This window comes from Juglans microcarpa x Juglans regia, chromosome 3D (assembly GCF_004785595.1).
Source record: "Juglans microcarpa x Juglans regia isolate MS1-56 chromosome 3D, Jm3101_v1.0, whole genome shotgun sequence".
NCBI lineage: Eukaryota > Viridiplantae > Streptophyta > Magnoliopsida > Fagales > Juglandaceae > Juglans > Juglans microcarpa x Juglans regia.
Genome location: NC_054598.1, coordinates 31,983,385 through 31,997,588, shown reverse-complemented (window position 1 = coordinate 31,997,588; position 14,204 = coordinate 31,983,385). Strand labels below are relative to the sequence as shown.

General features: G+C 37.4%; 1 protein-coding gene across 2 annotated transcripts in view; it reads right to left on the bottom strand.

Moving 5' to 3' along the window:
* Window positions 1-14,204, bottom strand: part of LOC121255733 (GPCR-type G protein 1) — a 35,783-nt gene that overhangs the window by 4,661 nt on the left and 16,918 nt on the right. For both annotated transcript variants that reach the window (XM_041156223.1, XM_041156222.1), the window contains exons 8-12: window positions 13,428-13,520; window positions 11,982-12,008; window positions 11,753-11,839; window positions 7,402-7,473; window positions 6,661-6,791 (exon numbers count right to left, since the gene is read on the bottom strand). In XM_041156223.1, the coding sequence (XP_041012157.1) occupies window positions 6,661-6,791; window positions 7,402-7,473; window positions 11,753-11,839; window positions 11,982-12,008; window positions 13,428-13,520 (410 nt within the window). The remainder of the gene's footprint in view (window positions 1-6,660; window positions 6,792-7,401; window positions 7,474-11,752; window positions 11,840-11,981; window positions 12,009-13,427; window positions 13,521-14,204) is intronic.

The following is a 14,204-nucleotide window of genomic DNA, read 5'->3' as shown; positions in this document are numbered from 1 at the left end:
ACCACATATTAAATAATATGAAAAAAATCCTCCCACCTCCTAATAATTTTCCACACCCATCCCCATCTTTTTTTCCTTCTATTCTATTTTCTTTTTAGTTCTGAAATCTTAACCCTTCCATGAGATCTCTTCCTTCAAAAGTCAAGTCGAATGAAAGAAGGATGTATCCACAAGAGAAGAGGTAAGGACTCCTCGTAAAATTATGGATTAGTCGTGCACCTGTGCAGTGCATGGGAAAATTATTAATTATTATTATTTTGATAAGTAAAAATTTTATGAATAGAAATCTACGTGAAGCCCAAGTACACAAGACGTATACAAGAGAAGGTGCCTAGTTAAGCCCATTGAAGACGGAGAAGAAATAGATACAAGGAAATCATGAACATTAAGTCCATTGAAGTCGATAGCCAATGACCAAAGAAATAAAGTGCAGAAAAATATCTTCTACGCTCCTCTACAAAGCGTTCCTTATCTTCAAAATGCCAATCATTTCTTTCCCGCCAAACACGGCAAAAGGCATATGGAGACCATCTTCCTAATATTTGCATTTTGTGGAACACCATGGCCTTGTTTGTTTTCGCATATGAGATGAGATGAGTTGAGATAAAAATTGAATAAAATATTGTTAGAATATATTTTTTTAATATTATTTTTGTTTTGGGATTTAAAAAAGTTGAATTGTTTATTTTATTTTGTGTGGAAATTTGAAAAATTTGTAATGATTAGATGAGATAAGATGAGAATGGTTATGAAAACAAATGAGGCCCATATGGACTCCTCCAGCTGGCGAACAGATCAACCACTCTCCCAAACAAGACCCATGTAAGTCCCACTCTATTGAAAATCTCATCCCTAGGGCCCTAGCAACCTCACAATGAGGAAGCAAGTGATCCACCGTTTTACTGCTCTGCTTGCACATACAACACCAATCGATCACTATAATCCGTCATTTTCGTAGGTTGTCAATGACCAGGATCTTCCCAGAACAGGATGTCCATACAAAGAAGCCACCTTGAAAGGGGCATTACTACTCCATATGCTCTTCTTGTGAAAGGAAATGTTCTCCCAATTATGACCTTATAGGAGTGAGTAAAAAACTCCCCTAGAGGGGGCACAACATCTTGTCTACCTCTAGTTTTTTTTTTTTTTTTCATTGAGTAATATAGGCTAAAGAATTATGAGCATATGCCTACTTCCCAATCATGGACAGCCCTAACAGAGTTCACCTTCCAATGGTGGGAGCCACCTGAGATCTCTGTAAGCTCTGCCACCGAAAGTCTCCTATCTGTGTGTCATCTTATTAACAATTGGAAACGTGTCCTTGAAGGCCCTATCTCCACACCATACATCACGACAGAATCTAATTTTGGACCTGTCCCCCACCTCAAATCTGATGTGTCAAGAGAACATCCCCCATCCTAGTCTTATGTTTTTCCACAGGCCAGCTCCATAATCACCCCCCCCCCCCAAAGCACTACTGTATTTCGAGTCATTTACAATCTTCCACAAGGCCTCCCTCTTATGTTGTAATACCACAACCATTATTATTAATTAATAATTATATATTATATTTATAACTTGATTTGGAGTTTTATAATTAGATATTATATTTACCTCATGCATGCCACCCTGTGTACTTGGCTAACGCCTTTTTTCTTATTAATAAAATTTAACTTACAGAAAAAGAATACTCCCCTCCAAAACACCAAGGAGCATCCCAACAGCAGTAAACACCCACCATTTCATCCCATAAAATACTCCTACTATTATTCACATTAGGACCATAAATCCCCACAAAAGCCCATTCAAAACCATCATCCACACATTTGAATCGACAAGCAATCAAAAACTCTCCCACATAATGATCTACCATCTCCACTAACCTCCTATCCCACATAATAATAATACCACCTGAAACCCCTTTCGAAACTAATTCATTCCATCCCACACATTAACAGCTCCATAAACTGTTCACAATTGTCTGATTAACCAACTACAGCTTGGTTTCTTGAAAACAAATAACATTAGCACTCCACTTTCGAATCATATTCTTTACCCGAAGACGTTTTCTATAATTGTTCAGCCCCTTCACATTCCAAGAGATGATTTTTGGTTTCATTGATGACTATAAAGAATCCTCTCCTTGCCTTTATCTTTAAAGGTGCTTCCTCCCTTTGCATTATAATTAACAGAGCACGATAACCTCTTCAATTCCCTTTCCTTAAGAGCGGATTTAGCTAATGAAGGTTGACCAGCCTCTTTAGCTATTAAAAGTGCTCTAAATAGTTCCTCAAATCTGACACAAGAGATTCCCACACAATCCTTAATTTCATCCGCTTTCCTCATCACCCAATCAGATGAGGAATTGGGCCAATCAATTTCAGAAAGGATAGAACACAACGGATCAGGATCCATTTCTTCATCAGACTCCCTGAGCTCTCCTGACTCACTTGCCTCTGTCTCCTCCTCCCCTCCAAGAACCATCTGCATCTCAGAGTTTAACCTATGGGTCTATTTCATTCATATCAATAATATTATTTCTTACTTATAAAAAAAAAAAAAAAGAGTTTAACCTCTGGGTACAAGGGGACCAAGAAACAAACTCCTCAAGGGACCCAGTGACACATTGATTACTTTTCAGTGAGCCCAATCAAGAACATATTCGATCTTTGATAGCATTGTTGATATATTTTGAAGCTGTCTCGGGTCTTAGGATTAACCTAAACAAGTCTGAAATTGTACCAAGGGTGCCGTAGGTAATATTTCAGATATAGTTCTTCTACGGGCAGGAGACTTGGCGCAGAGATTACGCACGAAAGAGTTGGGATTGCCACATGAACTATAACTAAAGAAATAAAATAAATAAAAAGAAAATGGAATATGATTGCCCAACACGAACGAAAGGCTGAAAGCTTCAAAACATGACTAGAGGCGTTCGTCGTTCCTCCGCAATCCATTTTCACAACCCATTTCCGACCCCATTCACGTTTGTCTCCCTCATTCACATTCATCATTTCTTCATCTCCAAAACACTGATTTTCGCAACCCATTTCCGAAACCCATTCACGTTTGTTGTTCCTCCACGACCTGTTCATCGGCTGGGTTGTGTTGCACTCCTCCGCCACCCACCCCACTGTCAAAGCCCCTAAGAAAGTTTGAAGACAAGTTTTCTTTTTTTCCTTTTTCTAGGATTGAGCTAGCTATCCCTGATCAGTTCCTTCTTCTTCTTGTGTCTTGGCCCACGTTTTGGTCTCCATTTCCTTCATTCTTTATCGTTTTAATTAGTTTTTGCTTGTTCTTGGAGAGAACTGAGAAGAAATCATATCATCTTAAGAGATGACTGTGGCTCCAGAAGGTCAAAGTGTTACCCTTGATCTTCTCAAGAAGAAGACAACCAAGTTCGCCAGTGAAAGAAATTGGGAGCAGTTCCACAGCCCAAGAAACCTCCTTTTGGCTCTGGTATTATATATTTGCACACCAAACCCTTGATGACTATTCTCTCTTCTTCTTATTCATGACTGTCATGCCATTTAACACTCAGCTTGCTTATGGCCATTTGGTTCATGATATCTGTTAAAAACCATAAAGGTAGAGAATCATTTCATATTTTCCCCTTTCTTTATGGACTTTGGTGGATTGGACCAAACAAATTAATACAACTGAAACTGGTTGGATTGACAGAGAATGGAGGAGGGAGTCTGCCGAAAATGGAAGATGGAGGAAAATGGAGGGAGAACGAAAAGCTGGAAGAGTGAAACCGAAACACACCGGATCATTTTTCCTGTGGATTTGTTTGCTTTTCGTGCGCAATCCTTATGCCAAGTCCCCCGCCTCCATGATTTTTCTTTCAGATTTGGCTAATATTTTGGAGTGTAAGATTGCTTCACTGCCACTGAAGTATCTGTGTCTTCCCTTGGGGGCTCCTCACAAATATGTTTTGATATGGGATGGGGTTATTGAGAAGATTGAGAGAAGGTTGGCTAGATGGAAAAAGTTATATTTGTCTAAAGGGGGAAGAATTACTTTGATAAAGAGTACATTGTCTAATCTTCCTCCGTATTTTCTTTCACTTTTCCCTGTGCCAGCTGGGGTTGCTAGTAGAATTGAGAATTTTTATCGTAATTTCTTATGGGGAGGAATAGGAGAGGAAAAGAAGTTCATTTGGTTAGTTGGAATAAGGTTTGCAACCAGTTTCTTGTGGAGGATTGGGGGTGAGAAATGTGAGGTTGTTTAATAAAGCACTCATTGGAAAATAGCTTTGGAGATATCATGAAGAGAGAGATGCTTTATGGAAGAATGTTGTTGCTGTTAAATATGGGAGTGGGTGGGGGGATTGGTGTTCTAATGAAGTTAGAGAAGCATATGGGGTCAGTTTATGGAAGGGTATTAGGAAAGGTTTTGGGGAGTTTTCTAAACATATTAAATTTAAGGTGGGAGAAGGGAAGAGGATTCTCTTTTGGCATGACATTTGGTGTGGGGAATCAGCTCTTAAATCAGATTTTTCTTCTCTTTACAGGATTGCAAGGGATCAAAATGTTGTGGCAGATTACCTTCAATGTACGGATAATAATATCCTATGGAATGTTGACTTTATTAGAGATGCAAATGACTGGGAAGTGAATGTTGTTTCAGATTTTCTGGGAAGAATTTATAACTCAAAAGTGATGTAGGGAAGAGAGGACAGGCTATTGTGAGATCATGCTGGAAATTTCAGATTTTCAGTAAGTTCTTTTTATAAGGTGCTTAATTGTCATTCTAGTAGCTGTGTATTCCCTTGAAAAAGCATTTGGAGGGTGAAGGTACCTACTAGGGTGGCGTTCTTCAGTTGGGTGAATGCTGTAGGGAAAGTATTGACACGGATAATCTTAGCAAAACGTGGTTTGTGTATAACTGATTGGTGTGTCATGTGCAAGAAGGATGGTGAATCTGTAAATCATCTTTTTTTTTAAATTGTGAGGTGGCAAAGTCTTTGTGGAATGAGGTTATTGGTCGGATGGGTTTTTATTGGGTGATGCCTAAGGAAATTGTGGATCTCCTTGCATGTTGGCGTGGTTTTGAGGCAAGGAAATGTGCTACTGCCAGATGGATAATGATTCCTTTGTGTTTAATGTGGTGTTTATGGCTGGGAAGGAATGGGAGACATTTTGAAGACAAAGAGCGTTCTTTTGAAGATCTTTGTTATTTTTTCTTTTCTACTTTGAGTTTGTGGGCTAGGATCTTTGTAAGGAATGAGGATAATGCACTGAATATGTTTCTGTCGTAGTTTCCTGCTTTCTAGTGTGTAGTAGGTATTTCCTTTGTATACTTCCTGTGAACTTGGGCTATGCCTATTCTTGGTAATAAAATTCTTATTAATTATAAAAAATATATATATATGGAGAATAGATAGGAACTTGTATGCCATGTACTCTTCCTTCTTAAACTACAACTAGGACCCTAATTAGAAAATGACAAACTTCTACAAATTATACTGACATAAAGGCCACAAATGCATGCCCATTGATGCCTATTATCAATAAAATCCACATTTACATATCAAATAATATATATATGTACATGTTTATGCCCAGTGATAAAACAATAACACATACTTTTTTTTATCGGGATTAAACAATAACACATACTAATAAAAGAAAGCGATGTGGATCAACTACAGCTAATGTCCAACAATAATGAAGACAAGGAGCGATCGGTGGAGGATACTACATTACTCTTTGTTAAAACTTTACTCCTATGGGCTAAAGCTGTAGATTTCAATGGCCTAGATTTTCATGATTTTCTTGTCTCCTTTTCTTCTTCCTAAATAGGTGTTACCTCTTGAATACCCCATTGTATACTTGGGCTATGCCTATTCTTATTAATACATTCGTTTACTTATAAAAAAATAATAATGAAGTTACCAAAACAATCGTAGACAAGATGAATAAAATACTAATTCTTACGATCACCATGGGCCAATAGTTTCCAAACCATGCCACAGGACTGATAGCTTTAGTCTTTGGGTTTGAAACAGGATACTCTGTCTAGCTGTGGGAATTGATGTGGCACCATTTATCTTTTTCAGATTTGTCTTCTCCCAAAATCTATGGGCGAGTTTTTTTTAGTAAGCATAGAAAATTCTATAAGCAAAGAACACAAAAGACATAGTCCAAGTACGCAGGATGCATACAAGAAAAACACCTATTCAGATATAGAAAAATATACAAGAAAATAATGAAAAGTTAGCCCATTAACAACTCTTGTGGTTTTCCAAAGGAAAAAAGTATTGAAAAGGAAACTTATAAGCTCTTTGTCACTCATTCGCAATCTTCGAGAGTTCTATCATTCTATTCCCTCCAAATACACTACACCAGACAAATAGGGACCATCTTCCACACTAAAACCTGTGGGTGAGTTAATATAGAATAGAATTCCAATCACACAGGTAAGAGAGAATAGGGTCCAGGTTCACTGCAGACTTCTGCCAAAACAAGTGCCAAAATGGGTCACAGGTATGCACATATTTTTAATGCAAGTTTCTGGAAGCCCCACGGCAATAATGGGAATTATTAACTCTCAAGTCCGTGCAAAATCATTAGCACCCACAAGTAGGTTGTTAAATATAGCATACCACACTAAAAAAAAAGGAACAATGATAAATAGCATAAATAATGAGCGTACCTATATTCTGTCGCTAAGCTTTTCCTTATCAAAAGAATAGAAGAAACAAAATACATTCCCATAATTTCTGACAGAAAAAGTACAACATTGCTTGAAGATCCACTCCCAACTCTGGAAACTGCAAAAAAGAACTGCACACAGCCAAAAAGTGCAAATTAAGATCCAGAATAATAGAATCCACTGAGACACTGTTTGTACCACGTTACAAAGAAATATTGAAGGAGGAAATCATCCTGCTGGTCCTGGCATGTAACCATGCCAATCATTTCAGAATGTTATTCACTTTCTTGTCTAATTAGAAGAAGTGAACCAATGTGTTCCAGAAAGTAAATCAATAATTAATGATCTCACTTTTATCATTTAATAGCCATACATCTGTTAAGAATCTTCCATTAATGCGAAATTATGGGACTACATTGAGCAAGTCAGGACTCCTTTGTCTAAAAGCTTCATGGCATAAGAGTTTTTGGACAGAAACTTCAAGTAATTTTGATATTTAGGTTTGCTTTTGTAGGAGCATTTAGCTGCCTGCATCACTTCAGGTATGAACCTTTTACCGCCTCGGCAACATCTTAATCATTCAAATGAATAACATTTTTGTTTGTTACTAATGAACATGTGCTCGAACCTCACAATAAGAAGCTTGCACTCTTTCAGATCAAAAGAGCACAAGTAAATCATAATCATCTAAATTACATAAGTAACAGATTGAAATTCAAAGTTATCAGAAAGCCGGATTACCTTCATTAGATTTGTTAAGAATCCCCGAACAGATATGACCACCAATATTCCGATGAACAACAATGAGATATACTGCACAGGAATAATGAAAGAACGGTAAGAGAAATGCAGTGTCACCCTAGATAGAAAAATTAGATCACTTAAAAGTTGCACATAAAAATACCAGCAGCACAAGCACCATGAGATTCTTTTGATTATTGCCATCAAACTATATATTTTATTAGTATTCAAAATTATACAACACCCAAGAACCGGCATTTTGCCTTTTCATTCTTTGCACACAAACACCTAACTGTGTAGTTATAAGATCAAATGTATTTGGAGAAACAAGGCGCCTCTTAAGGCGAACTTTTTTGCTTGGACAGCTTCTTTGGGAAGGTTTAGCTTCTTTGGACAGCTTCTTTCAGCAAGATTTTGACTATGGATAACCTACGGAAATGCCGAATGATTGTCATGGACTGGTGCTGATGTGCAGAAAGAACGGTAAGACTGTGGATCATCTTCTACTGCATTGAGGTCGCTAGATCACCATGGGATGATGTCTTTAGAAGATTGGAGTTAGCCTGGGTTATGCCTACTAAGGTGGTTGAACTCCTGGCCAGTTGGAAGAATTTGGGCAGAATTCCACAAATCACAGCTGTGTAGAAGATGGTTCCTATATGTATATTCTTTGGTGCCTATGGAAGGAACAAAACGATCGGACTTTTGAAGATAAAGAGCGAGCATTGCAGGAAATTAGATTGTTCTTTGCTAAACTTTGTTCCTTTGGGCGGGTGTTGTAGATTGTAATGGACTAGATTTTCGTGATTTTCTTGTTTCTATCTCTCCCTCTTAACTAGGTGTAAACTCTTGTATACCCTCTGTGTACTTGGGCTACGCCTATTCTTATTAATAAATTATTATTTTACCTATAAAAAAAACTATAGTGGAAACCAGGCTACGGATTTCTAAAAGATAAGAAAATTCACAAGCATGTAACTTGAATTATCAAAAATAAAAATCACACATATACCCTTTTTTGATGAAGTAAACATATACACCTATACATTTACACATAATTGTGTGTTCAAGCACCAAATTATCCTTTTCACATGAAGAAAATGATCGTTTAAATAAGATCTTCCAAGATGAAATAACAATGACTTTGGCTGAAACTCAAGTACTGCTGGAAAACATTCAGAACACAAAAATGTGACACTAATCCTGGTTAATGACACAAGTTTAGGATGTTATGCCCCTTGCTTTCAGTCATAAACTAATTTTAGTCAGTAACAGGGCCTAAAGAATGAGTAAAGAAGAAAAAAACCCACAATGAATGAAAGTAACGGGACAATGGAAAATAGTGCATCATCAACTATTCCCCTCTTTAGAAACAGGACTATACTTTTTTTAAAAAAAAAAGTAACAAGTAGTTGTATTGATAAAGATAGTTGTATTGATAAAGATAGGCATAGCCAAAGTACACTGGAGGTATACATATGAAGTATACCAATTTAAGAACTAGAAACTGTTACAAGAAAGTTATGGAAGCTGAGACCATTTAACTCTAAAGCAATGGCCCACATAAATAAAGTCTTCCAAAAAAATCTCTTAAAATTCTCCGAAGAACGTTCACAATCCTCAAAAAGTCTATCATTTCGTTCTCGCTAAATACACCAGAAAATACAAATAGGAGCCATCTTCCACACTGCTACAATCTGTGGTGTCCTTGTGATCCCTCTCCAGTTAGCTAGTAGTTCCACCATCCTTCCCGACATTACCCAAGCTAGTCCCATGCTGCTGAAGAAGTAATTCCACATGCCCCTTGCAAAATCACAATGTAATAGTAAATGGTCTACTGATTCCCCACTATTTCTGCACATACAACACCAGTCCATAATTATAATTCTCTTCCTTATTAGATTATCAATGGTTAGAATCTTCCCTAGAGCTGTTGTCCAAACAAAGATTGCAGCCTTGGGGGTGCTTTACTCCTCCATATGTTCTTCAATGGAAAATTGGGCCTAGTTTGAGCTGAAAGTATATCATAAAAGGAGCGAACCGAGAATTTCCTTTTCTTAGAAGGTCTCCATTCCATTGTGTCTTCAGCTTGAACCCCAACAATAATGATGTTATACAGCAAGTTGAAGAACTCCTCCAGCACACTCACTTCCCAATCTTGTGCCTCCCTAGTAAGGTTTATATTCCATAACTGTGAACCATGACTAATCTCCCTCACATCGGCCACCATAACCTCCTTATCTCGTGCAATTATAAAAATATTAGGATAAGCATCCTTAAGGGATGCATCTCCCACCCACACATTCTCCCAAAAGCTAATTCTGCTACCATCCCCCAAACACAACTGAGTGTTACTTGAATAATCCCCCCACCCTTGCCTTATATACTTCCACAACCCAACCCCGTAAGCCCCCCTCCCCTCATTAGAACACCAACACCCCTTGCACTCTCATACTTTGCATCAATCACCCATTTCCATAAGGCTCCCCTCTCATGATGATAACGCCACAACCATTTCCCTAATAGAGCCTTATTGAAAAGCCTAACATTACGGACCCCCAACCCACCATTTCTCAAAGGAGTACACACTTTATCCAAACCAACTAGATAAAATTTAAACTCCTCACCTAGACCACCCCACAGAAAATTGTGTTCGAGTTTCTCAATCCTAGATGCAATGATTGATGAAAGGGGAAATAGAGACAAGAAATATGTGGGAAGGTTAGATAGAGTACTCTTCAAAAGTGTGATTTGCCCCCCTTTCGATAAGTATAGCCTTTTCCACCCGGCTAACCTACGCTCTAATTTCTCTAACACCTCCTCCCAAATTGTCTTGGCTTTGAAAGTTGCTCCCAATGGAAGACCAAGATACTTCAACGGCAGCAAAGAAACCACACAACCCAATATGTTGGCCAATCCTCTAATATTTCTTACCTCACCCACCGCAACCATCTCTGTTTTAGCAAGGTTTATCTTTAATCCAGATGTCGCTTCAAAACATGGTAAAATGGCCTTAAAAGCTTGAATATGTCTTGCCTCATCCTCACAAAACAGCAACGTATCATCTGCAAACAAGAGATGAGAAAAAGTGGTAGAGCCATGGTTAGCAACCCCCTGCTGAAAATCCTGAACCCCCCCCCCCCCCCTCCTATCGCAGCCGAAACCATTCTACTATTCTACTAAGAGCCTCTATCACAAGTACAAATAAGAGTGGTGATAGTGGATCACCTTGTCGTAGCCCCCGCGAGCTATTAAAGAAACCGTAGGATCACCATTTACCAAAACTGAGAACCGAGCCGTTGTCACACAATGCTTCATCCACCCCTGCCCTCTTTCCCCAAAACCACATCTACTTAATAAATAAAACAGAAAGTTCCAGTTGACGTGATCATAGGCTTTCTCCATATCCAGTTTACATAAAATACACGGTACTCCCAACTTAAGCCTGCTGTCCAAGCATTCATTAGCTATAAGAACCGAATCCAATATTTGTCTACCTCTCACAAATGCATTTTGGGACTTAGAAATAATCTTATCCATAACAGTGCTCATACTGTTGGCAAGAACCTTGGCAATTATCTTATACGTACTGCCTACAAGGCTAATAGGCCTAAAATCTTGCACCTCTATTGCACCTACCTTTTTAGGGACAAGTGCAATAAAAGTAGCATTCAAGCTTTTCTAAAATTTTCAAAAATGAAAAGAATTTGTGAAAAACCTGCATAATCTCCCCTCCCACCACCTCCCAACAAGTCTGAAAAAATGCCATAGTGAAACCATCCGGACCCAGCGCTTTATCCTTATTCATCTTTCTGATTACTAGTCATACCTCTTCCTCTTCAAATGGTTGCTCTAACCAAACCATGTTGTTTATCTACTTTTGGTCTCCGTGCATACTGTTCTGTCAATAGTTATTCAAAGTGTCCAGCAACGTGCTCTCTAATTACTGCTTGATCTGAAGATAAACCTCCATCAATAGTCATGGACTCTATGGCATTAAACCTCCTATGTAAGTTTGCAACCCAATGAAAACTGCCCATTGGTTTGGTTTAAAGCAATCATTCATACATGTCAGCAACATGTGACATGGCAAAAAAATAAAATATATACACAGGAAGCATAAATGATCAAGACTCAAATGGTCTATTGGCTGTATTTTATGAATTGTCTACGAGTCTGTGCCTAGTCGGAGTCCAACCATGTAGTAGTATCAAGTTTTAAAAAGTGTTGCAAACTATATTTAGTAAAATGGAGTTAAGTTAAAAGGACAGATGCTGAAGATTTCTGAAGTCCGGTTGAAAAGTCAATTAGAATTTACTTAGGCATATGGTAAGCAGTGTTAACAACTAACCTGCGACAGTAATGCAGCATCAATTCCTATATCAAAGAACTGCAAAAATATGGTTATAGTCCTGGTCACAGGATCAACTGAACCAGCCTGTCAAGGAGAGATAACCATGCAATACATAAGCACGTCACAAGGTTAATCGAACACATATTAAAGAATTCTAAAATGTCAAAATTATAAATTCAACATGAACATATCAACAAAAGGGATCATTAAGAGATGATAAAAGTACCTCCTTGAAAACAACACTTTGCAAAGACTGCACAGATCAATTAGATCAATCAGGCACCTCACTTTCTATGCAGTAAAAATCCGATTCAGAATAGGAAGAGTATTCAAAGGGCATAACAAACAAGAGACTAAAATAAGATCTCGTCAGAAAGTTTGTAATTCTAAAATTAGATGGTTAGGAGCACAAATGGGAATAAATACAAAGCATAAGAATTACCTTAAAGTCGCCGTTTATAGATCTTATAGAAAACTTAAACTGTGCACATTGGAATTTTTCTTTCAGATTCCAAAGTAGGGACTTATCCAAAAGTTTTCACAATGGTGGAACTGAGACATTATCCCCAGTTAATGGAAAGGATCCACTTTGAATGAGAAAATCATGGATAATTAAATTTGCTATATTCCAATTGGACTGTTTCCTTAAGCAACAATTATGTAAGTACATTTAGATACCCGAATATGGAGTTCTTAAACCATAAAGCCCATAGGTTTTAATTTCTACTGTCCAAATGGAGACTGAAATAAAGGAACTTGGTTAAGTAAAGCACGAAAAGTTGCTGGACTTGCCCAGTAAGTCATTGATGCTCATTTTGATTTAATCATACCAAAGAGAGGCTAACACAGGGACTAAACCTCTTCTATGTGAATTAGGGAAATGATATCACTCATTTGAAAGTGATGCAGCCACTATTTGTGCATGGTGTTGCTTAGTAACTCTTTTCTCCAAATGTGAGGGAATATATAAATCAGGAAGATAATATTCCTAATAGCCATGGTCAACAGTCCATAAATAGCTGTGATGCATTATTCCAATATGCGTGTTCAGCTGTATTCAGGCCCAAAAAGTTTGTATAATGAACACAGATATTTGGCTGAACTACATATTTCCTTAAAAATCAGACAATTTTCAGTAAATAATCCAGAGACCCGACTAAAATTCTGGGACAAAATTTGGGTCTGGACTTGAATCAAGTCATCAGGTCCCCATTGAAAAAGTGTTTATCCAGGCTCCCAACATCACAATTCCAAATTTATCAGAGTATTTCTATCTTTGACATTTGAGTCTTTAAAAGTTCCAAATCCTACTCGTTTTTTCCCCTTTTTTTACGAACTGGGTCAGCTATACACAATACAGGGAATCTTAAACCCACAACCTCACCCACTACGTGTCCCTATGGAGATAAGAAGTTTCATTTGAATCAAAACTGACTCAAACTCTTGGATTTTGCAGAATTTAAACCCACATTTCAAACGATACTGCAAAATTTGACTAGCCGTTTTAATATCTTCAGGTTGTGTAGAACTTTGTGGATTTGAAGGAGGTAGTAGGATTTGACTTTCGACCCCAAACCCTAATCCCAATATTTGCTACCAATCAAATAAGGTCTTGAACATGCAAAATTCAGCGAAAAAGAAATGAATTGTCCAGAACTTACACAGACAATACCTTAATCATTTTGTACACACAATAGACAGAACATGCATAGCCAAGCAGATTCTGCATGTGACCCCTCCAGGTTCGAGAATAAGCAGCAGCCTCCTGCAAGTTAAGGGAAAAAACTGATATTTACCTGTTCGGGCATTTTCATTAAAAAAATAAAAAGATTGCATTACAAAATTCAATAATGTAACCGTTAGTAGCAATTTGCAGCATCATATAATCACAGAAAATAAAACTAAGATATTATTCTTTATTTTCTAATTAAGAAAAAATATTGTTATTGTCTATTTAAAACATTATTCTTTGTTTTTTATCGGTAAAGAAAGTTTTATTGAGCATAAAACAAAGACCCGAGTTTGGGGTCGGGTCTGGTGTATTTTGGGTTGTTTTTCCACAGGCTTTTTGGGTAATTTTGGGCAAGGTGTTTTCTTGTATACATTCAGTGTACTTGGTTTCTCCTTTTGATATATATAATTTTTACTTATAAAAAAAAATAATAATAAAACAAAGGCCCGAGTAAACGGGACATATAAAAATTATTCTTCATGGGAAAGAGAACACACTATTAACAAAATTACTCCGTAAACAGAAAGTTATAGATAGCAGCAACAGAAAACAATGCAATAATGCTTAATTATGTTGAAAAGCTCCCCACCAATGAAAGAAATTGTTCTCCAAATAGCAATATACTCCAGAAGGCCACACTATTTCCTTTTCAAAAACGTTAAGAACTCCGAAAAAAGTTTAGTAGAAATCAACTTCAATCCATAGGTTATAATGCTA